The sequence below is a fragment of the Stegastes partitus genome, unplaced genomic scaffold (genome assembly GCF_000690725.1).
Source record: "Stegastes partitus isolate 25-593 unplaced genomic scaffold, Stegastes_partitus-1.0.2 Scaffold112, whole genome shotgun sequence".
In the NCBI taxonomy this organism is placed as follows: domain Eukaryota; kingdom Metazoa; phylum Chordata; class Actinopteri; family Pomacentridae; genus Stegastes; species Stegastes partitus.
The window spans coordinates 774,772-800,264 of NW_007577843.1; the positions used below are offsets into that span (position 1 = coordinate 774,772).

General features: G+C 41.2%; 2 protein-coding genes across 2 annotated transcripts in view; one reads left to right on the forward strand and one right to left on the reverse strand.

Moving 5' to 3' along the window:
- LOC103354575 (5-hydroxyisourate hydrolase-like) overlaps positions 1-1,097 on the forward strand; it is a 5,599-nt gene extending 4,502 nt beyond the window's left edge. The window contains exon 4 of the mRNA XM_008278004.1: positions 779-1,097. Within this exon, the coding sequence (XP_008276226.1) occupies positions 779-868 (90 nt within the window). The 3' untranslated portion in view covers positions 869-1,097. The remainder of the gene's footprint in view (positions 1-778) is intronic.
- A 2,041-nt stretch (positions 1,098-3,138) lies between these two features.
- LOC103354576 (ceramide kinase-like) lies at positions 3,139-25,493 on the reverse strand. The gene is made up of 13 exons (XM_008278005.1): positions 25,167-25,493; positions 18,571-18,711; positions 17,254-17,376; positions 17,040-17,165; positions 16,880-16,946; positions 16,506-16,651; positions 14,202-14,276; positions 11,706-11,858; positions 11,493-11,598; positions 10,518-10,597; positions 9,584-9,789; positions 9,238-9,458; positions 3,139-9,144 (listed from the first exon to the last, which is right to left on the reverse strand). The coding sequence occupies exons 1-13, from the start codon at positions 25,300-25,302 to the stop codon at positions 9,057-9,059; spliced, it is 1,668 nt and encodes a 555-aa protein (XP_008276227.1). The 5' UTR covers positions 25,303-25,493; the 3' UTR covers positions 3,139-9,056.

Below are 25,493 nucleotides of genomic sequence, written 5' to 3' on the forward strand. Positions count from 1 at the left end.
GATAGTAAAAGTGTGTATTTTCTCAAAGCTTTATTGATCTCACAATATATATACAATACATATCACAGTAAAAATTAAACCACAACTAACTTTTGCAAACTGTGTATTCAGGCTTAAATAAAATTGGGGGTATTGAACAAAAAGATTAAGGGTTTTGTTTCAATTTTTCAGCCATGGCCAATTTAACAGGAAACACATATTCAAGGGGATTTCATGCATTAGAATGTCCAATATTATTCTTTCAAATGTCACTCAGTCACTAATAATGAGTATGACCACCCCTGACACAGATCAATGCGACATCGTGACATACTGTCCACAAGGTTGTTGATTGTGTCAATGGGCAGGACTTCCCATTCGTCAGTCAGATCCCAAAGTCAGAATTAGTTTCACCTGGTAAATGACACTCCGTATGTAATCATTTCACCTGGTCAGAAGTGATAACTGATGTGTATAAATAGAAATAAAAAGAGGAATGTGTCTGAAAGCAAGAAATATTCCAACTTCATGGGCAACATTGTATATAATTTGCTGTTTATGAAAACGCTTGTGATATGACAGTCGATCACCACAAGGTGTCGTCAAATTGGACAAAACAAACTAACATCAAGATGAGCACTTAAGATTGTTTAAGTTGGAAGAATATCAATGTTGTTGTTAGCGTAGACAACACAAGCTCAGGTTTGCATTGCAGATTTGTTTCCATAATAAAAATTAAAAGCACATCCTTGTGATAAGCCCCCCCCCCCCTTCTCTCTTTGTGTGTATGTGTTTCCAGGTTGTGTTCACCATCAGTGACCCAGACCAGAGGTTTCACCTCCCTCTCCTGATGAGTCGCTTCTCATACAGCACCTACAGAGGAAGCTGAGATCTCTGAACCTGACCAGTTGCTACTACAGATCGAGGGTGAAACCCCGCTGTCTTATTTAGAGGTTTATACTTGGACTTGTATAAAGAGGTTTTCCTCTTTGTCTTTGACTCAGTTGTTGTTTTGTGTTATTGTTGCTGACTGTTGAGTTTTGAATACGTGACTAAAGTACACACTGTGTTTTTATATTTAGAAATATACAACGCATCAGAGTTATCTTTATGGATCATCACTGCACTCTTGTATTACGATTTTATCGTAATATGACAATATTTAATGCTTCATATTATTTGTCATGACACTGAACTACACGCCTACTTATTCTTTTTCTAAATTCTATTCTAAAAAAAAAACTGTACAGTTCCATGCAAACCTCAAAAATTATTTGTCAGTGTTGATGAGATTGTTAGTTCCATAGAATCTGCCTGCAGTATAAAAATCCAAATCAAATAAAAACACAACTAAACGTCAGTTTCAGTTTTCCATCTCAGTTATTGCATTGTTCCATCTTAATAATTTAATTGTTTTAAGTCTCTTGCCAAGCAGGTATGTGGACATACCAAACATTTGCTGGATTCAGCTTCTTCATTGTAAGAAATAACTGCTTTTGTCTTTCGTCAACAAGCAAACTGTCAGCATGTAAATATTATGGTAAACAGTTACGTTTTTCTGAATTTTAGTCGACTCAATGTTAATTTGATTTGATCGAACATTTTCAAGTTAAATAGTGTCATTTTGACATCTAAAACAAATGTCATGTGTTTCTATAACCATGAGGTTGAGTGAATCGTTGTCAGATGAACGCTGAATGGCAGAGCAGCCCAAGACAGAAGAAAACAGCAGCAGCTCTATCAGCAGTCTGTTTAACATAAGGGCCATAGGTTACTTCCAACCTTTAAACACAACTGTAATATAATTCCTACAAATAATATACACAGTGCAAATGTACTGACCTCAGTTCCAGGGACATCTAAAGTATAACACCTGTGAAAACCTTCCTCAGACTGCAGAACATCACCTCCTAGTGTCCAAGCAAGTAACTGCTGCAAAACATGTAACAGAGATCCCTCCAAGATCTACCAAAAGCTTTCTTACAACTACCTTTAACAACCTTCCACAGAGATGTGTAAAATGTGACATGATCAGATGAGTTATCCTTCAACATATTATCAACAGGTGAAAATATGGAGATGAATGTCTCTCCGTCAGTGCCTGCCATGCAGATGTGAGGAGTGAGTTCCATAACAAAAACTGAGTGGTGGTTGAAAGAGCGCCATGAAATGTCAGTCTGTGAAAAGCAATGTAGAAACCTCATTGCTTGCTTCATGTATCTTGAGAAAAATTGAAACAACACTAATCTGTCCTTTTCAATCCCATTGTGCTTTTTCACATCTTATTTTTATAAATGCACAAAATATTTTCTCTTAGCTAAGTCTATAAACAGTTTTGCCATATTTTCGGGTTTTTGTGTGTGTTTTCGCTCATGCTTTTTAATATGCATATTAAAAATGTGCAGTAAAACCATAATGTTTAACAATTAAGCTACACTCAATAACCCATCGCGACAAAGTGAAAACATCCAACCATCCATCCATCATCTATACACCTCTTAATCCTCATGAGGGTCGCGGGGGGGCCGGAGCCTATCCCAGCTGACTCAGGGTGACGGCAGGGGACATCCTGGACACGTCACCAGTCTATCACAGGGCTACACATAGAGACAGACAACCAAGCACACTCACATTCACACCTACGGACAATTTAGAATCACCAATTAACCTCAACATGTTTTTGGACCTTGTGGGAGGAAGCCGGAGAACCCAGAGAGAACCCACGCTGCATGGGGAGAACATGCAAACTCCACGCAGAAAGATGCCGGTGTCCTCACCGGGATGGGAGCTGGCGACCTTCTTGCTGTGAGGAAACAGTGCTAACCACCGAGCTACCTTGCAGTCCCAAAGTGAAAACATGGCTTTTGCAAATTTGGTAATGAAAAAATCAGAAATTTCTCAGTTACAAATAGTCATAATGTTTGCAGTGGCTCCAAATTGACATCTGGTGTCCTCTGGTCACTTTAAAAAAAATTTTTTTTAAACTGACCAGGATAGATATGAAGGCATAACACAAGAGCGAACCATTTTCAAACTTGTAACTATGATTACTGTCATTATAGCTCATATATCTTTTCACAAACTCTAAGATACCAATTTTAGCTTAGGATTGGATCCCTTTTCAACATCCCCTCAACAAGCAAGACAGTCATCATCCTCAAGAGTTGGAAATGTTTTTATTTCTGATAATGCAACAGCTACAGCAGAAGGTAATAGGTAGGTTCAGGTTACAGCTAGAGGTCGACTGATTCACTTGAGCCAACTAGCTTTTAGAGTCATAATACAGTACAGTGTTAAATATTTTTTATATTTTCTGTACGCAGGAGAGTCTTTCACTAACTTCTTTAACTTCACAGAGCTGAGACATCATTCCTTCAGAAAAAACTAAAGAGAGAAGAATCACTCTCTACTTAAAAAGATATGAGAATGAATTTTTATTTATTTATTTTTTAAAATAACTTTGAAACTACTCAATTAACCATAAAAATAATCAGTGCCAAAAATAAAATAAGCAGCAGGTCATTTTACACATTCTACACAACACTAGAGATGATTTGGTTATATATGTAATTCCATATTGTAGGATTTTACACATTTCACTCTAAAGATCCATGTCAAGCCAGCATTTTTTGATGGCATGATCATATTGAAAATATCTGATCAGTGCTGAGCTTTGTGGGAAGGAAGAGCTGCGAAGTCCTAAGTTGAGGAAGCTTTTATAATAGCTGTGTCACCATTTACTTTTATTTAACCCTGCTCTGTTACCAGTATAAACTCCAAAAACATGATGTGGGCTGGTTTGCAGTCAGCTGTCCATGACACTAATAAGTTCCCTTCGTTAACTTTGTGTTATTGTCTGGTCTGTGACAAACCTTAGCTAGCTTGCTAACCAACAGAATGCAAGTTGGCAGAATACAAATAACAAGATAACTTCACATTTTTTGCTGCTAGTTTTGAGATACATGTGTAGTTTTTTATTTTTATTTTTAAATATCATAGCACCACATGGTGATTCCTGATATTTCTGACTTGGGATCAACTCAGACTGGCGACACAAACCAGTTAGCTGCTGGTACATATGGCCTGGTGACATCTGGATTAGAAACACAGAAACATCATAGACAAGTCTGCGATAATTGTCAAGCCTAAATCAATTTTGATGAGCTTTTACCTGGCAATTTAAACCACTGACCAACAGCAAGTCATTCTGACATCTTCAGTGTATCTTAATGGTGGTCACCATCCAGTTTATGACCTCCTCTGTTGAAGAATGAAAATCCTTATAACAGAAACATGCTTTAGAGACAGTTATGGAGCGAGTTCCATGGTACAATTATATTTTCGGAGAAACTATCTGAATTCAGGTCAATTGCTAACATGACAATCAGTCGTTTTGCACTGCCAGCATGTATGGGACGTTTTAGAGCAGCTTGAACTTTTGTGCGTCGGTGAAGGGGCAGTTAAAAGACCGCTTATGGCACTAAAATGCCAGTAATATCAGGGAATAAAAAGCACTGTACAAAGAAATAAAAAGCTGCTGTGGTTGTGGTTGACTACTGAGTACCCTAGCTGTGTCAGCTGTTAGCTCGCCAGATAGATGGTCACTTCCTCATTAAACTCTGAGTAACAGCACTTTATGGTAAGTTTCGCCCTTCTTTTGTCTGCATGACTGCAACATTATCTAGTTACGAACTTGGCAGCTAGCTGGTTTGGCTGGATAGTTAAGCTATGGCATTAGTCAGGAGCTGAGCTTGCAATTTCTAGCCTCTTCAACATTTCAGTGGTTAGCTCACCAGGTATAGTAGCTCAGTATTTCCAATATTAAATCAGCACTGACTATTTCACAAAACATACAAAACTATTTGCATCTGTGATAGTGGCAAAGCACAAACACAGCCGAATGTCAATGAAAATTTGTCATTCTCTCCTAATTAAAAATCCACTTCAGTCATCTGTCATCAGTCGACCTCTGTGCGCACATTTGGTTTGTTGTTTGAGGGTTTACAGCAGATTCTGATTGTACATGAATACAGCTTTAGGAGATAAACCAACATGAGACAACATGAGGCTCAGCTACAGCTCTTCACAGGTCCACCTGGTCCCAAGCACCAGAGGCTCAACCTGTGACCTTGTGCCAGGGTCATATTACAGTCACTATAAAAAGGATTTTGGATCTTTAATTATCCTTGGGCAACTTTCAGTGACCTGCTTTGGATAAGGTTTAAAATTCTAAACCTGTGAAAACTTCTTGACTGAGCTACAACCATCACAGTATCAGACAGAAAAATAAACAGCTACATCAGAAAACCCTGGCTTGTATTTGGTCGGATAAAGATCAGGATAAAGCTGAAAGCTGACTGATTGGTGTTTTGGAACACCGTGAGCTGCTACTGGTTCCCTTCTCCATCAATTTGAGTCCAGTTTAATGTCTACAGAAAGTAAACAGGACTGCTGGTCAACAAACAAAAAACAGTATCTATTACAGTCTGACAGTCCAGTGCTGATGCTCAACCTTCTGTCAAAGTTAGAATGAGTTTTCATTTAAAGAACTGATTCTCGGCAGAGAAGAAAGGCGATCTTGTCATTCCATGATATTATGAACAGATATGCATAGAAAGACCTTGGGGAAAAAAATCACACAAAAGGGATACTGCTACATATAGATTGTATTTTCTGCAAAAATGAACCCCCAGGGCACATTGAGCAGCAGCTACAGAGACCATTAACATCAGGCTACAATATGCTCAGAGTAGTCCACTAAGAAGGTTTTCAAAAATAAAAAATGTGTCTGTATTAGCAGATGGTTGAATATCAACACTGGACTTTACAGAGAAGTTTCTTTAAACACAATACTGTTTTACAAACTGGCAACACTCACAGTGAGATGAATTCACTTGTACACAAACTTTTTTTTTTTTGGCTAAGCTAAGAAAATAAAGTATCTGTGGAAAAACACAGCCAGCCAAAAGTTTGTAGACAGCCCTATTCACATCCTTACTGATCCTTATTGATCCCCCCAAAACATTCTGCAGAATGTTGAACGTGTCTATGGAGTTGAGCAATTCAGATCAGATTGCATTCTTTGAAAGATTTTTTGAGGCCCAACTTTATTCAAGACTAACCATCAGTTATGTAACTACAGCCACTTTGCTAGCACTATAACGAATGGTGTTGTAACAGTTCAAACAGTTTGAGCCACTCAAATTTAACCAACACTGTTTGGTACAGGACATAGTTTGGTATTAGACTTCTGGTGGGTACAACCTGTGACCCAACCAGTTCAGGAGTTAATTGAAGCTGACATATTAGCACTTATGGAGTGGAATTTCTACCGAGGCAGTTACGCCCAGAACATTAGGATCATCGATGCTGACCGTAGAGCCAAGCCACTAGCATGTACAGACAAATAAGGAATTAACCATTCAAACAGTTTGAACTGTTTGAGATTAGTTTTGTCCCTCTCCATTTTCAACATCTCTCTGTGTGTAAAGTCAGATGCACATGAAATGGTTGTCTCAGTTTGGTGTGGAACAACTTGACTGGCCTGCACGGATCTTATCATGTTTGGGATGAACTTAAATACCAACAAAGAGCCTGACTTTATCACCCGCCATCACTGTTGCATTAAACTAACGCTCTTGTGGCTGAATGGGAGCACATCCCTGCAAGTTTGTGGAATAAGCAGTTCACTGATGAAATATGGCTGCAATGTTCAGCTGTCCACATACTTTTGGCCAAGTAATGTATCTTGCAACAACTTTAAAAGATGGAATAAATTAAATTAAGAATGCTTTTGTCTACAAAAATATATTTGTGTTGCTGGAAAATCTTATTTTAAATTATGGAAGTTTCAGATGATTATTTTGAGGTTTTATGAGACTAAGTTAGAATTAGATAGATGAGAACATCCTTTTATACTGAGAGTAAATTGAAGATACAGCGAGAGCTTCAGCACATTTTGAAGACAGAACAGTTGGTGTATTAAAGCAGTAATTCGTCAGATGTTTTCCATTCTGTTTTATCTTTGCTCAGACTGAGTGCTTCTGCATATTGAGCAGATATGGAAGATTAAAAACATGGACATGTGCATCATGACCACCCTGACAATCACAAAATGTTCTTGATTAAAATAAAAATTGTAGATGTCTTTTTTTTCTGAATATCGTTGAATTCAAATGTGTAAGAACACAGCTTCAAAGATATGATTGGGCTCAAGTCTTCCTGAGAAACAACGGTAACTGAGGACTGGAGAAAACGAATGAATCGGTTTGAGGGACAGAAATCTTTGCAAGCAGAAGAACAAGGACAGTGATTGTTCAAGAAAAGGTCAACAGTGGAAAATAAACTTGTCAGCATCATTCTTCTCTGTAAGTACTGACCACCTCTGACTCCTTATAATCACATGACCCTTGGAATGACTGGCAGGTGTCTGGCATCCCTCGTACATGTAACAGCTAATTCCAAGTCTAGTATATTTGTTAAACTATATAAAAAATGCAAATAAGCCAACGTTTATGCAAGACTTTCTAACCCACAAATATGCTAAATAAATACAGAAGCTCTCTGTCTATTCTACTCTGCACAGCTGCTGCTTAAGTAGAATCCAAGCTAAATCCAAGTCAACATATTCAGGAGGCAGACACAAGTCTGACACAACAGAAAAAAAATATTGAAGTCACACTGAAACTTGCCATTAATCAACAATCAAGGTTAAGACTAAGTCCAAGTCAAAGCAGTTTCTGTTTTGTGTCTAAATCAGGGCCAGGTTACAGGTACAGTAACCAAGAACCAGATAAGTCAAAGTCAAAACCTCAGCAAGACCAGGAAAAGTCCAAATCGTAGACAATCACAAAACTGAGATATTGGAGAAAACTTGTCCATGTCGTAAAGAAGGTGGAAAAATAAAGTTACAGATAATACATAGGACTGACAGCAGCCTTTTAGACAACTAAAAAAGATCTGGCATTGGTAAAGATAAAAGATAGCAACAGGTCAAGTTGGTTGGTAACGTCAAAACAAATTTACATCAAGAGAACTCCTCCAACAAGGTCGAGACAAGTGCAACTGCAGGATCCTTAGAGACTACGAGACTCTCTACAAGTCCACATAAATACACTGAGACAAGACTGATACATGTTAGGGCCGAGTCATTTCACCTGTTAAACTTGGACAAGTCCAGAAACATATGAAACTGAGCGATTGGATATGGACTTCTGGAACAAGCATTTAGGCTTTGCATCTCTCCCCTCCTGTCTAAACACTAACAATGCTAAGACAAGTCAGAGTCCAACTGAGGCACATCCCTGTCACCACAAGTCCACCTAAAAAGAGAAATTAGATGGAAGCAAGTCTGAATCAATGACAAGTTCAGGTCAAATACTCCCCAAACGGAAACATGGTCAGATCTTAGCAAGTCTGAATCACAACAGGATTGACTGAGAGAAATCAAAATGACCTCAAGACGAATTGCAGAGAGTGGCAAGAAACAAATCTGATTTAAGAGAGATGCTGGACTTGAGATTGAAACTGGACTTGTAGTCTACAGGCCATTCTGTAGGCAGTGATCACTTTTTGAGCAACACAGACATGCAGAAGTCCATGTTGCTCTGACCTTTGGTATATAAAATACTGTCAAACAGGGCTTGTCTCTGCTGCAGACCTGGAATTATGTATGAAATATAAAGCAGGTACCAGACACCCGGCAACCATTCCAAACAAACACCAATAGAGACACTCCAAACGATTTCAAAATCTGAGGGTGAAGCTTCATTCTTTGGGTCTACAATTTCCTGATTTACAGTGGTTTCCTAGTTTCCAGGGAATACATGTTAAGCTGTCAGAAAACTACAGATTAGGAAATCATTTTGACCCAGAGGATAAAGTTTTGTTTCCATCTGTGCTGCTGACATTTGTTGAGTAACAGCATGACTAATTGCTGAGTCAGCAAATCCTGTCGCATCTCCAAGTGTAAAATGTGATGAACGTCACATGATGGTGGCGGCAGCAGCAACGTAGGCAGTAGCCGGCAACAAAGACACAGCTCCAGTGTCGGGCAGAGAATAATGGGGGACACCGGCTTATATCGCACAGGGGTTAGTGAGATCTTCAAACACTGGCGGCTCTTCGATTCCTCGTGCAAACAGCTTGATCAACTGGCAGTGCGCTCTAAAAAAAAACAATGGAGAAGGTGTTTTTAATAAGAAACTTAACCTGATTTTAAATATGTGTAAAACAGAAACTCCCATAGTGTTGTGGTACCTGACGTCAATGGCCGTGTGGGTCAAAATCTCGCCATCGCAGTTCCAGCTGCTGTAGGCAGGCGCACAGCCACAAGCCGGGTGGTCTCGGCAGATCTGGCTGAAGATCTGGTGTTTGCCATTCTCCTGCAGGTCCAACTCGAGCTCCGAGTCACTCTGGCAGTGACGGGGCGTAAAGCGGAAACGCCGCACCCGGTGGACCTCAACAAAAGTCAGGTCAAACTGATGAAGTGAACAAAAGAGGAAAGAGACCATAGTGCAAGATTCAGTCTTTTGTTGACATCCCACTATTGTGTGCAGGGATTATAAATTAGAATATGGATTTCTTATGCAGCATAGGATCATACCTGATCATCCTTGCTGGTGTGTCGGAGGAGGTGTCTGAGGAAGTCAAAGCGGGAACATTTTCGGACCAGGATGAGGTCAGTGGTGCCATCGGCCAGGTGAGCAGCAGGTGAGAGGCCTTTAGGGCTGCGAGGACAAGCACAGCTCATACTGGCAGCATTGATCGCGAGAAACTTCCCTCGGATCGTCCTCCACTCGCCATCACTCTCTGGAACAAAAACACCCCCAAAGAGAAAAATTTTACTTTCCTTGTTGCTGCTGCCAAACCTTTGTCTCTCCTTTGTGTGGACATTTGCAAAAGTTTGGCCTTCATCAGTAAAGACTGATTGAATAAAATCAACAATAAATGCATTCAGTCACATCTAGCAAAGCATGGATACCAAAGCCCATGTACAATCAGATACCAGGATAACATACTCAATAACTTCAAAGCACTGAGACTGAATGCCTATTGTGACCTTGGAAATGGGACTGAATCTCCAGAACAGCTACTGACTTCATCAAGAAGGGAGATTGCGCTGTCTGTCTGTTTCCAAGGTCAAGCAGCTTTAAGTCAACATGGCCAAAAAGATGTGTAAGTGCTCAGAAATAAATTGATACACCTGCTATTCCACGCAAACCTGACAAACCCCATCAGCTGATAACGATGATGGGATATGATTGAGAACTCCAGCAGTCATGCATGAATGGATATTGTTCTGCTAACTTTAAGAAGGTATTATGTGCATGGTAGGTCTTCTTATTTTGACAATGCATATTTTAGTTTTTTGTGTACAAGACTACAATTTCACGTGACACTTTTGTTCATAAATCCAGTATAAATAATTTTGTGTGACATATATATATATATATATATATATATATGAAGATACAACAGGATACTAGCCATAGTACAATTCAGTGATTGGACAGTCTTCAAGAGCTCGTTGGACTCACCGCAGTCTGATGTGTCATCCATCTCGTACCTCTCAGCTCTCTCTGAATGTAGCCGCCCGTTATGCTGACAAACCACACAGCTAGGGATTTACAGACACACCAATGTTATTTTTAAAATAATGAAAAATAATTGAATTACATAACCAGAACATTTTAGCTATGGTATGCACTGTTGCGCATACAAATTATTAGTTACAGGTGCAATACTTAAGATTATGAGCATAAATATAGCAGCAAACGACCATCTGTTCGGTAAAGATATAGTGGAGCAATGACATTCATAGCAGAGAATGAAGTCACTCTCTGTCTGTGTGTGTGTTGTAATCTCTGTTTCTCTGCTCTATATTTTGTCAGCCGGTTGGCTGCTTGTACATGTCAGTGCAAGCTAGTGTATGTTAGTTCATGTGAGTCTCTTCTGCTGGAACTGTTGACTCCGCCTGTGCTTATAATCAGACCAACAGCGGCCTCCCACACTGCAGTGGAAAAGCGAAAATGCAGTCCAACCCTAAAAAACAAACAGGCTAACATGGTGCTCCAACAATAATAAGTGATTTTGAAAAGCTGTACCCAGAACCTTTAACCTTAGGTGAATTTGGAGTACAAACTAAGTTAGGCAAATTGAGACAAACTGTTTGAGTTTAATCATACAAAATGAACAATTACTTTATTAAACTAAGCAGTTCAACTGAACCAAACCGTTTTGGTTACTAAACCAAAACATTTGTGTACCTAAACTAACCTTACTTTTAGGTGCCAAACTGAACTGTAAATCAACTTCAATTCAATTCAATTTAATTTTATTTGTATAGCGCAGTTTACAACACGTTATCACACAGCGCTTAACACAGTGAAGTACAGACCTTACAAATTTAAACAGAGAACCCCACAATCCAAAGTAACCTTTGGACTTCCTTTGAGCAAGTGGTTGGCAACGGTGGGAAGGAATCAAAAGTCTCATTTTCACATTTCTCTTACCCGGATTGACACCTGGCTGCATCTCGCGGCGTTCCTATGATGCCCCTGGCCGGCAGGTAGGACACTGTTCCTTCATAGCAATGATGAGTCAGGAACATTTTCAGACCTGCAGGGTTCAAAACAATGACATAACACCAGATGACACATAACAATCATTAATTTGGGGTTGGTGTAAGATTACTCATGGTCACTTGACTATGTGTGGTACTTTACCAGACAAGTCGTATCTGGCTGGTCCCATCCATCTCTTCCTCTCGCTGTCAGTTAGCACATCACCATAGAAACCATATCCCAGCAGAGAGACAGAGTATCGCAGGAACGTGTTGTTGTGATGAACCGAGCACACGTCCATTGGCTGAGAGTCACCTGAACACACACATGAACACACATGAATAACATACTAACCTGTAATCATGTGTTTGACTGAAATCGTTGTTTACAAACTAACACAAATAAAAACAAGACAGCAGGTATAGACCTACCGTGAACCAATCACCACTGACTCAAGGTGGTTGAGACCGGTGGTTTAACACGTTTGTACTTTGGGTGGGATCAGTCCATCAAATAAGCCCATTTTCCAAAAAAGAAAAGTTCTGGATTTTAAATAAGTGTGCCGTTTGTATAGGAGGATCGACAACTGTTCGATTTGCACTCGATTTGACACAGCAGATCACTTGGATCCTAAATGGGTGGAACACATCCATCCATCCATTATCTATACATCGCTTAATCCTCACTAGGGTCGCGGGGGGGCTGGAGCCTATCCCAGCCAACTTAGGGCGAAGGCAGGGGACACCCTGGACAGGTCGCCAGTCTATCACAGGGCTACACTTATTGACAGACAACCAAGCACACTCACATTCACACCTACGGACAATTTAGAATCACCAATTAACCTCAACATGTTTTTGGACTGTGTGGGAGGAAGCCGGAGAACCCGGAGAGAACCCACGCTGCACGGGGAGAACATGTAAACTCCACGCAGAAAGATTCCGGTGCCCCCACCGGGACGCGAACCGGCAACTTTCTTGGGTGGAACACATTTGGAGAAAAATTTTCAAAATGCCAAAAAGCAGAATGTACAAACTCATGTACCCTGCCAACTCAGTAGGATCACGAACATATATTTACACAATGTATTACACACCTGACATACAGAGATTATGAAAAAATGTGAAACCAATGTCATCCCACTCTTGATTAAAAGTATACCGCTAGTTTCTAGATTTGTGTATTTTGAGAACCTGAAACCCATAAATGTTTGGCATTTTTACATCTTTAGAACAGCCAGAAAATGTACCTCAAAGTACTTGTCTTTTTTTTTTTTTTTTTAGTTTATTTTGTAAAATGGGGCTGCAAGGTGGCGCAGTTGGTAGCACTGTTGCCTCGCAGCAAGAAGGTTGCCGGTTCGCGTCCCGGTGGGGGCACCGGAATCTTTCTGCGTGGAGTTTGCATGTTCTCCCCGTGCAGCGTGGGTTCTCTCCGGGTTCTCCGGCTTCCTCCCACACAGTCCAAAAACATGTTGAGGTTAATTGGTGATTCTAAATTGTAGAATGTGGTGTGAATGTGAGTGTGCTTGGTTGTCTGTCTCTAAGTGTAGCCCTGTGATAGACTGGTGACCTGTCCAGGGTGTCCCCTGCCTTCGCCCTAAGTCGGCTGGGATAGGCTCCAGCCCCCCCGCGACCCTAATGAGGATTAAGCGGTGTATAGAAAATGGATGGATGGATTTTGTAAATTACTGCAATACAAAAACATCTCCCTTTGACTTAGGTCACATATCTGTGTGTATAACATGCCTCATGCTTGAGTGATTTATTAACAGCAGAGGGGGCGATCTGATGATCTTAATTTGGCATATGCTCTGCTATTGAGAGGAATCAGACAGATCACATCATTAAAATGTAGGTAGTTCATTTTGAAAGTTCAGAAGCTGCTAACCAGCTAGTCCCATCTCATGTCTCCCACCTCTGGACTGGGCACTCAACATCAGCTGCACATCCAGTGAGTCTCTTGTCCTGCTTTAACTCCATTCTCTTGGACTGCAGCTGGCAGTGGTAGTCCTTGCTCTGCTCTCTGTGTGATCTGCTGCGAGCTAGAGGGCCACTCCAACCAGAACCTGCATTAGCAGGAGATCTGCTACATGTACCGCTACGCCAAACTCATTGAGGCTACAGAGCAGAACAATGATGCCATAAAATCTGCCTGTGCTGAGATAGCTGACATCTGTTGCCAGCTGCAGTCAGAGATGATGGAGCTGGAGTCTGTCAGTAGGACGGCAGACTCACTGGAGAGGCAGCTGTATGACATAGAGGACCACCACAACAGTGACCTGGCAACAGTAGACAGTATTGCAGAACAAAAGCTGTGAGTTGACCAACATCCTAAAACAAGCATCGAAGCAGTAGAGATACAAATCAGCACTTCTGGTCAGAACTTTCAGAATAAAATCTAAGTTCGTACACGACATTCACACAGGACGCAAAGATTTGTGTGTTGGGCCTTTAGACTTGAGTTGAAGTGAAAGGTATATTCAGGCAGCCGTATGCACAACTAATTAAATGGTCACAAGTTTAACTAAATCTGTGGGGAGAATTGTGATTCGGAGCAAGGATTGTAGTTCTACCCAGAAAAGATCATCATATGATCTTAAGGCCACAGCACCCACCCTACGTAACAGCTGATGAAGACGAAAGCCATATACATACTGACCCACTATGATGTGCAGTGCGGAGGTCACAGGGTCATTGGTGCCCACAGTGGCGAAGCAGATACAGTCTGTGGAACCTAAAAAAAAAAGATTGTTCTGAGGAAACAGCTGACAGGACACAACTGACAATAGCTTCATGTTTAGCAGTGCAAAATACTCCAGTGAGGAAAACAGGAGCATTGATGGTACTGACAGCATCACACATTCTGATTACATAAATATCATTACATGCATACAGACACCTGCACCAATCACAGCAGCCATTAAGGGACCAGGTGTGCTGTTCGCTTTTGCACAGAGAAATAATGTCTCCCTGATGACTCTGTGTGTATTTATAAAGCGCTTAAGCAGAACAACAGAAAACAAAAAGGACAAACAAAGCGAACTAAGAAACAAGGTCACAGTCAGTACCTGCGTTTATGTTATAATGACAAAGACTCCTGATCTCTGATTGGCTGTCATCTGTCTAATAAAATCATAACAGTGTTCACCTCCTGCATTGTTCAGGTCAAAACTTGAACCTCTGTTCTAAATCCGGAGTGTATCAGTCTATTCATCACTGAGCACGTCTTATTTACAGTAACTTGACTGGATTCATCTGTCACATAGAGGGGGAGCTCAAAAAAACATTTCAAAGTGCTGATGTTTGGGCTTTCATACAAAAGTACATTTTTTGGCTTTGCTTTTTGTGTAGAAACAATGAAACTGCATTTCTTATATAATAAAGTATTCTATAATAATTACCTGATTGATTACTATGAAAGACTTTTAAATTTTTATAGGTGGCTGTGTCATTTTTTCATGTTTTTTGGGTTCATGGCAGATTTTAACTTTGTTAAATGCACAAGTGAGTTTGTTCTGAAAAAAGGTAACATGCATGTGGGTTAAAGGACAATTCAAAAGCTTAACAAGGACAGAAATGAGAGCATAGTAAGTTGGCTAAAAAATATCTCCAGACTCCAGAGAGCTTAACTGCAGGTCTCCATAGCGATACAGCCAATGCTATGGGCTATGTTACTTTAGTAAACAATCCCTAGAGCCTCCTCAAGGACCTACAACACTCCCCGCAACCATAGAATCTATCTCATTGACTCCTTTAACCTGCTCAAGGACATATGCAACCTCTACCCATTCTTGCTACACTGAGGGATGACGCACATACTGCTGACATTTTAGCTGAATCAACAACAACTGAGAAGAAAAGCAGTATTTTTATATATTATGAATAACAGTCGTGGAAAAAGTTATTAGACCACCCCTGTTTTGTTCAATTTCTTCTTTATTTCATGCCTGGTACCACTAAAGGTACATTTGTTTGGACAAATATAATGAAAACAACAAGAATAGCTCATAAGAGTTTAGTTTAAGAGCTGATATCTCGCCATTTTCCATGGTTTTCTTGATAATAACCAAAATCACTTAAGTTCTGACATCAATAGCTATGGCATTGCACTGCCAAAAGCAGTGCTTTTAGACATTCCATGTTTTCTTTTCTGTTTTAGTCACATGATACACACAGAAGTTAGTACTTGATTGCATAACCATTTTTTTGATGACTGCAGCCATGCGTCTTGGCATGCTCTCCATCAGCTTCTGACATTGTTCTGCTGTCACAGCAGCCCATTCCTGTTGTACAAATTCAAACAAATTTGCTTTAGGGTTAAGGTTTCCAGCAGTGCCAAGATGGCTGCCTTTGTGGCTTCACATATTTCTTTTGTTTTAGGCATGGTGTGAGAGCTGACAACTTCTGAGTTGCGCTACGGCTTGAATGTAAGCAGGAAACCATTCTAGGCCTTTGCATGTGCAGTGCTGCTTATGACATGAAATGGTCTCTTATGTACCGTGACAATACAATCAAGCTTAAGCATGTCAGATAGGGGGCTGCAAGGTGGAACGGTGGCTAGCACCGTCGCCTCACAGCAAGAAGGTCGCCGGTTTGCGTCCTTGTGAGGACACCTGGGATCTTTCTGTTTGCATGTTCTCCCTGTGCAGCGTGGGTTCTCTCCGGGTTCTCTCCGGGTTCTGGTTAATTGGTGATTCTAAATTGTCCGTAGGTGTGAATGTGAGTGTGCTTGGTTGTCTGTCTCTAAGTGTAGTCCTGCGATAGACTGACGACCTGTCCAGGGTGTCCCCTGCCGTCGCCCTAAGTCAGCTGGGATAGGCTCCAGCCCTCTACGACCCTACTGAAGATTAAGCGGTGTATAGATAATGTGCGGATGGTACCAGGCATTAAAATGAACAACAAATTGAAGAAAACAAGGGTGGTCTAATCATTGTTTCCATGACTGTATGTCAGTGTTTCTGACCTGCAGGAATGATCCCAATGCGAAGCGAGCAGGTAGACAGTGTTTCATCTGGACAGTTTGGATCTACGCTGTTGTCGATCTGTGTCCTCCAGATCAGCCCATGGATGATCTCACTGAACATGCCGTCTCCTCCGACACACACCACACTGAGTCAGGGTCAAAGTTTAAAGGGCACAGATTAGTACAGACAAACTCTGCAACTGATCATAAATAATCAAACGTGTAAATATTCTGCAGCAAAATTCAGGGCAGCAGTTTGGCATGTCTTCACGGTGGTGTTTTTATTTGGCGGTTCACCTACATTAGCCGTCTTGCAGGTATTTTGTACTCTGATGTATTTACAGGATGAAATAATTAACCTACTCATCACTCACCCATCAAACTTCTTCAGCTCTGCCTCCATCTTTAGGTGATCCCTTGCATGATTGGCAAACTCCGTCACTATAACAATTTGTACGTAGACACATTGTGATTCAAGTATATAATGTGACACAGCAGAGTTGGAGAATGGGATGTGAGTGAAGCAGGATGTACCGATGACATGTGTGGAGACGCCAGCCAGGGCGAACAGCGGGGCGACCTTCTGCTCGTAGATGCGTTTTCCCTGGCGCTTCCCGCCGTATGGGTTGATGTAGACCAACAGGTGTTTGGGTCGGCTGGCTGTCCACACAAACAACAACTATGTTACAAATAGTCTCTGGTAAAAGTGTGTGCTACTAAGTCAGTGTGTGTTGGTGTTGAATCATACTGATAGCTGCAAGCTGCTCTCTGATGCTGCTGATCCAGTGTTGACACAGCGCAGCATCTGAACACGTGAAGGTGACCTCAGCACACCGCCAGCGATGCTGCCGACACCTCTCCACATACAGCACTGAAGAAGACACAGATCAAAACCAATCATTTGACAAATGATCATTTATTGATACACAAACTGCTTTGATTAGTTGCTGCACAGTAAAACGTTTCATCTGTGTGTCAATGGATTGATTTCATTGTGCAGTAAGCGCAGATTTAGGAAGTTTGTTTTTGTGTCACTGTCCACAAAAACACAAATGTTGAAAGATATTAAAGAAAAAAGTAGAGGAAAGCTTTGAGCTGGCTGCTGTTGCTGTCCGTCCTCACAGCACAACTGGCAGGAGAAGCCAAATGTGGCTTCCAACTTTTGCCTCATGAATCTTACTGACCCGACCTGCACCGTCTGACTTCTGTTTCACAAACTGAAATCTCACTTGTATGGTTGCCATTTTCACAGATGACAAAGTCATCAATGCTGTTGAGGAGAATCTGAAGGCTCAAGATGTGACTTTTTTCCACAAAGGAATAGTGAAGCTTGCCCACTGGTGGTCCAAGTGCATTGAAGCTAAAGGAGACTATGCTGAAAAATAATGCAAGAACATCGTTCTGCGCACGGCGACTTTGGGGTTAGTACTGTCGCTAATAGCTGGTAGATCCCCGGTTCGCGTCCTGGTAAGGATGACCTGGATCTCTCTGTGTGGAGTTTGCATGTTCTCCCCGTGCAGCGTGGGTTCTCTCCGGGTTCTCCAGCTTCCTCCCACAAGTCCAAAAACATGTTGAGGTGAATTGGTGATTCTAAATTGTCCGTAGGTGTGCTTGGTTGTCTGTCTCTAAGTGTAGCCCTGCGATAGACTGGCGACCTGTCCAGGGTGTCCCCTGCCTTCGCCCTAAGTCAGCTGGGATAGGCTTCAGCCCCCCGCGACCCTAGTGAAGATTAAGCGGTGTATAGATAATGGATGGATGGATTAGGTATATAAACATAAAACATCTAAATAGCATCACAAACTAAATAGTCATATTGTTCCCAATTGCTCTGTACAGAGAGTAATACATTAAAAAACTGACTTGTTCTCTCTCATTCATTTCCTCAACAGGACACCCGCATCCACCTGCCTAGATCATGTTACTATAAAGAGAAAAATTTCATGCTCAGGTCTGATTCTGTTCTTCATGTTCTCAAATGTTGATACACAGACTTATAAAATTTGGTTTGCGCTCACTCAAAACCATTGTCGTCCACATTCATGTATACACATCAAGCCGTGTTTACCTGTGAAGGCCTGCCTGTAGTCCTTTTCTTCCCTCTCTTTGATCTTTTTCCAGCTGCCATCCTCTCTTCGTCTGCTGCCGTTTTCCTCCTCTTCCTCCCTGACAGAGATGATCTCTGACACTGACACACTGTGACACACACCTGAATAAAACACACACACACACACACATATATATATATATATATATAACGTTTGTTAGTTCCAAAAATCCAACAGTCAACTCTCAGATTTAGGAGCATTTTTGCAACATGTGAAGATGCCATCAGACAACAGGTTGCCTTTCACTGTCCAGAGTGAGGACATGGACGGGAAAGAAACTCACAAATTCTCTGTGACAGAGCAAGCTTTCATAATATTTAAAGGAATTAAGTGAAGCCAGTGGAATCCTACAAAATAAGAAATAAATCTGGAAAAAATGTGAACAATACATGAACATGATCAGTGTATTTCTGTTTTTTTTTTGTTTTTTTTTTCCAAATGTCCAATCTATTATCTAACTATAGCTCAAGCTTTTGAAGTCAGCAGATGGGAGTGTGCCTCTCGTGTGACATTTAAATAAAGACTTGGTTACAGGTTGACTCTATGTCTATGTTGTACATTCACAACTTGTGCACAAACATGTTACATAATGACAACCCTGTGGACGGGGAGGAAACTCAGATGCACAGAACAACTTTCAGGAGTAAAATTACGCTGCTGTTTCCACAGAGATGGCCGCGGAAAAACTATGAAACATGAGATGTAACATGGTGTCATTAACCACTTCTCTGTTCTTCTGTTTCCACCTCGAAGCAACACAGCAACTGGTCACACAGGCATTAGCGGTTTTCATTTATAATATCCAAATGAGGTCAAACTAACACTCTTGCTGTGTTTCTGGGTGTGTCTCTTGGTTGCATTTTTATGCAACACCATTGTCTTCCTTAAGGCTGTGGTTTTTTTCCATAGTGATTATTACGTTATCATTTAGCCTACAAACCATAAAACCATTAAAAAAAACAGACCACCACAAATTCCGTAGTCTTTTAAACATCTTGTCTTGTCTCACTAGCAATTCAAACTCAAATATATTTCATTTAATGTTATATTAAAGTAAAGAAAAGCCACAATTTGAGACAAGACCTCAGAAGACATACTTGAAGAATTACTGATTTGCATAAAGCTGGAAAGGTTTTTTCTTTTTTTAGCAATCCCAATGAGTTTAAATATATATCAGTCTGGTCATGGTGTTGTATGGTAGGAAACCACAGAGCAAGTCACTGCCTTCCAAAAAAACATCATAGTCCACTTTGTAATTTCATGGTCCACAACACTCCTGGAAAAATGCTTTGTCAGCTGATGAAAATAAGGCTGAACTGTTTGTAAAGAACATGCTATGCTGCACATCAACAAGGCAACATAAAAGGTAAGGCACAGTGGTGGCAGCATCATGATTTAGGACTGCTTAGCTACCTCTGGGCTGGAAGGGCTCACTATCATTGAGGGTAAAATAATTCTCAGCTTTTTTAGTTTCTTCCAGGGCAATGTTGGAGTGGCTGTCCGAACAAAGCTCAGTAGAAGTTGTAGGGTTACAGAAGTTGTAGGGTGATGCAGCAGGACAATGACCCTAAACATCAAGGCTTCTCACTAAAAGCAAAAAAAAGATTTTTGCAGTGGCCCAGTCATAGACTAGACCCTAACCCAACAGAGATGTAGAATATACATGAACACAATCAGTTCTCTGGGGAAGTAACACGGAGGTTTTGCAGCCAATGGCTGTTTAATCAATTTATAAATCCAACAGTTCACCTATTTTTTCCCCCACTATCACTTAATCAGGTTAATCAGGATGTTCAATAAAGACACACACAAAACAGAATTGCTTGTGTGTTATTATCTTAAATATATTGTGATTGTCCATATGTGTGACTTAGATGAAAATAAGATCACATTCATGTACAATTGATTAGAATAAAAATCAGGTCATTCCAAAGGGCTCACATACTATCCATCTGAGCATGTTGCTCTTTGAAACAAAAGGAAAAGGAAAGAAGAGGATACACTATTTCCTTAAAAAAACATTTGATGAAGCATATTTTTATGAAGGGCTACAACGTGGAGCGGTGGTTAGCATCGTTGCCTCACAGCAAGAAAGTCGCCGGTTCGTGTCTGGTGAGGACACCCGGGATCTTTCTGCGTGGAGTTTGTATGTTCTCCCCGTGCAGCGTGGGTTCTCTCCGGGTTCTCCGGCTTCCTCCCGCAAAGCCAAAAAACATGTTGAGGTTAACTGGTGATTCTAAATTGTCCGTAGGTGTGAATGTGAGTGTGCTTGGTTTTAAGTGTAGCCCTGTGATAGACTGGCGACCTGTCCAGGGTGTCCCCTGCCTTCACCCTAAGTCAGCTGGGGTAGACTCCAGCTCCTCCACGACCCTAGTGAGGCTTAAGTGATGTATAGATAATGGATGGATGGATGGATGGATGGATGGATATCTTTATTAAAAGCAGCAGCACGTTTATCTACAAACTAAAGAAACTACAGAAGGCCAGCAGGGTTACTGGAACTATTCAGCCCAACTACACATCAAACACTGAACCATGACTACAGGGAGGACAGCATGTTTCTGCTGGATCTACTGTTGATGGACGCGCCATCAAAACTCACATTTTCTACTTCTCTGAAAACACAGTTTATTCCAAAATGTGATTGTTGGTCAAAGGTTGAGACTCATTAATGAGATCATCTATATTTACAGTTCAGATAATGTCACCAGTTTATTTCCATTTTTCAGATTTTGATGAAAATTTGGATTTTGCTCACTTTTTTACAAATAGTAAACAAATTTTAAGCATTTTGGAACAAACCCAGTTTGGGGAGCACACACACAGATTTCAGAATTCATCCATCAGATACAGAAACATGTTCTAACAGCAGCGACACAATCGCTATACCTGCGGTCGGCAGGTGGAGGTGACACACTGCATTGTGGGAACTATATCTCCTACCTGAGTCTGGTCGATGAGGGAATGAAGCAATACAAAAACCTGCAGGAGAACCACAGAGTTATCAAACACTCCAGAGAGCAGGGTTTGTCCAAGAGAATGTGAAATTTAGTAACTCAGGATAAACCACATTCTTCTTAAGAGCGAAAACAAACTTTCACTTGAAAATATTTATTTTTATGAGCGGGAGAAAAAAAACTCTTTTGTTATGATGTAGCTTATATATATTTTGAAAAAAATGTTGTCCACTGAAGCCATCCTCCTCAAACCCTTTAAATGTGTGTAATCCCAGCTAACTGGGAAAAGGTTGGTCTTTTACTGTTCAGGGCTTTGCAGTCATCCAGAAGTTACATTTTCCCAACAGCAGGTTCACTGTGGTGTACTGCAGGGATGCAACGAGAAATTATGTCCATCAAATAATAGATTCGTCATTTTGACGATACAATGTCAGGAAAAAAACTGTTTCCACAGATCATGGTCAGCAGTCTTGTTTTGTCCCACTAACAGTACAAAACTATCAAATCAGATAAAGAACAACATCAAATCCTCAAATTCGAGGATCCTGTCATTCACTGTTATTATTGTCACACGCTACAGTTGTCAGTAAATGTTGATGAAACAACAGCAGCTGCTCTCAGTGGCGACAGCAGCACACAGAAATCAGGTCAGACATTAAAGATGCACAAGTGACGCACAGTTGCAGCACAAACACACACTGCTGCCTGTATCAGGTTTACACACACCAGGGAACGTAAATCTACGTGGATGATAGACGGTTGGACCGTGATCAGCTCAGGTGCTGACTTGGCATTAACCTGCTGACAACAAGCACTGTCAGAGTTATTTTAGGCATCTAGGTCTGTTGCACTAACAGACTGGATCATGTTAACAGCAGCAGGTGAATCATATGTGCTGAAGATGGTCCACAAATCTACAGGCATGTGGACACAGAAAAGTTAACTGCAACTTTCAAGGTTCAGTAAGAAAAATCCAATGTAGTTTTGCAAAAATGAAATAAGTCCGTTGGCAGGTTACAGTGAAGCCTGAGGCTGCTTCAACCGTCTTGTTCTACTAATCTGAATATTCAAATGGTTGGTTTGCATTTCTTGAACGCAGCTCAACTTTCTGACTGAGAACACGCCTACAGGTGAAGGGACTATTCCATGAGCAGACTTGCAGCTCAACTCACTTATTGTTAAAGACGTGGATGTCTGCATCTGGCATCTGCACACTGAAATAAAAACTACAGTTCGCTGTACTCTGCACCTTATTCTTCACAAAGTACTCCATCCAGACTCTGAAGGTCCCACTTCAAAGCCACGAAGCTGATCAACATCAAACAGGGGTTTTCAACAGTCAACACAACTACATCTACAGCTGCTTACTAACAAAGCAACTTCAGCCCCACTTCTTATATGTGATTACATTCTAGCTAATAGGAATTTTGGACACGTACCAACGGATGTATAGACAACTATCACTTGATTATTTAATGCTTTGCAAAACTCAAAATTGCGATGATTCTCAGGCTGGTTCTGTTGCAAGGAGATGTATGGATCTTGGTTTCTATGATTTCTAAGCAGATACTGTATATAGATGTTTAATCAGATGATGAAATCCTCTATCAGTATAAGTCACACTGAATCTATACCAATGTGCAGCATGTTTGTATGTAAAGAGTACCAAGTTAATCTGGCTGTTCTTTCATAGGTAGAATGGTGTGGAACCAAAGAGGTCATTATATCATCATGGAGTAGCTCCAATGTATGCAAGGTTGTTAAACAGTCACCTGCAAGTGTGTCTGCATGGTGACTAACAATACACTGATGATCCGGATGGTTGATGAAGCAAACAGGTTAGTCATAAATTAATGACGGACTCTGTTTTTATGTGGAAAGTGAGCGTATGAAAATCAGGTTATCCAGTAAACTTCTGGTCAGACGTGTTGTTCAGCAACAGCAGCAACACACTGATTTCAACATGTGCAGCATGTGATGATGGGACTCGAATAGAAAGTTGTGAGTAACACAAAGGAAATAAAATGTATTTCCTCATGTTGAAACCTGATAATGCATCTGATCAGTTCTGACAAACGAAGGGACAGTTTTCTATCCTGCATTTAATATATTGGGGGAAACACCTAAACTGTTTGATTGTAGTGCAGCATTTCGTTTAAAAAGTAGCAGTGTGGGCGTTATAAACTAGTACAAGCACAGTACATGTACCTCAAAATAGCTCTCACACCTGCATTAACAGATGATTTGGGTACGTGCGAGCAGCAAGCTGTAGACACAGCACTGACACTGTACACTGTTCAAGCCAAATGTTGAAATGCAAAAAAACCCAAAAAACTGTCTTTCTGTTTTGGGGATTTTATGCTAGTCTATGCAATGTGTCAGATTTTGAACATAAATGTAGCATTACCATGGAGCAAACAGCTAACTGCTATGTAAAGATGTAGTGGAGTAATCCCATCCTCAGCTAAGGGTCAAGTCACACTCCCTGTGTGTGTTTGTTGTAAATCTGAGCTTCTATGTTTTATGTTAGTGCCACATTACAGCAGGCTGGTGCACATGAGTCCCTCCCACTGAAACTCTTGGTCCTCCTGGCATTTATAAATAGACTATGAGTGATCTACCAAACCACACTGGAAAAGTAAAAGTGCAGTCCAGTGTGCAATAACTCAAAAACAACAAGAACTTTAACAGCTAAGTCTTGTATTCATGTTTCATTCTAACTCAGTGTAAACGTCTTCGCTGCTGTTTTGCTGACATCCTTGTCCACTTGTGTCTGCTCCACTCTGCTATGGGTGTCTGTTGCCAAACTACACAGTCTTGTCCTGATTCTGATCCGTTCAGTGAGTCCATGGACAGGGGTGTACCTCTGTGTGACCCACAGACTGGCTAGTTTGGAAACACAGACAGTGAAACGAAGGCCATCAGGTGAAGATACTGTTAAAAACTCAGAACGGCTGCAGATAAGCACGACTTTAAGCAGCTTCACTGTGAGTTTGAGCTCATTGTTTAGCGGACCGGCTGCCACTTTACCGACAACTTAATTTCTTTGTTGTGGTGTTCTAAAAAGAAGGTGAACACAGAAGAGAATTTAGCAGCTAAAAGCCAGATATTTCCCTCAGGAGACAAAAAAGAGTGAATATTGGGCTTAGATCTAAATGAACAGCACAACAAATAGATGGTTGTGTAAATATGCAACTAAGTCACTGAATCCAGGCCTGCTGTGAGAACCACACTCTACTGTTTAGTCCTTCAACCACATGTTGTCTGTGTGTCTAGAATAGAAAACGTGTGATGTTTATTTGGATGGTTCATCCTCCTGCAGCCTCACTGTGACCTCCACATATTGTGTGTCACACTGGATGTTGTGTTATGTAAGCCGATATATCATGTCTCATTTGTTGCTCCAGTCCAGTATCACTCGGTGTCCTGTCCTGTGTGTTAATTTTGTGTTGCCTCCACGTCCAAACACTGTGTGTGTCCCCCAACACGTCCCTCCGTGTCCCCGCTGTCCTTTGTTGATCACACAGGATGTTACAATGCCTTGGAGGCCGACAGAGGCAGAGGTACACAGACACGGACACACACACAAGATATCTTACTGGGTCTGAACGGGTGGTACACCGGGCTGGAGACGCGTCTCTTCCAGGTGAGCAGGGACCGGCTCAGGCTCACATCGTACGCCGTATTTCTGACGCGGAGCTCGGACAGCAGCAGCAGCCTGCCCGGCCTCTCCATCTGCGTCTGTCCGTCCTGCTCCGTCCTTCAGCCGGCAGAGGAGGAAGCGGCAGTCCGGGAAAAGGTTACCTCTCTCGGGACATGTTCGCTCCGATTCTCCAGAGAAGCTCCAGACTCCGACCGTGAACGTTTATTAGACCGTGGAGGACTCACGATGTGTCCGTGTAGCGGATTCCTTCTCGGGATGTTTT

What these genes read in the sequence shown, in the direction of transcription:
- LOC103354576 (XM_008278005.1), bottom strand. Translation starts at nt 25,302, where the DNA reads ATGGAGAGGCCGGGCAGGCTGCTGCTGCTGTCCGAGCTCCGCGTCAGA. An exon ending in CTACAGGCAGGCCTTCACAG is followed by an intron (nt 17,377 to 18,570) that starts GTAAACACGGCT and finishes TGTCTTCTTCAG; the next exon opens with TGCTGTATGTGGAGAGGTGT. An exon ending in AGAGCAGCTTGCAGCTATCA is followed by an intron (nt 17,166 to 17,253) that starts GTATGATTCAAC and finishes TTGTGTGGACAG; the next exon opens with CCAGCCGACCCAAACACCTG.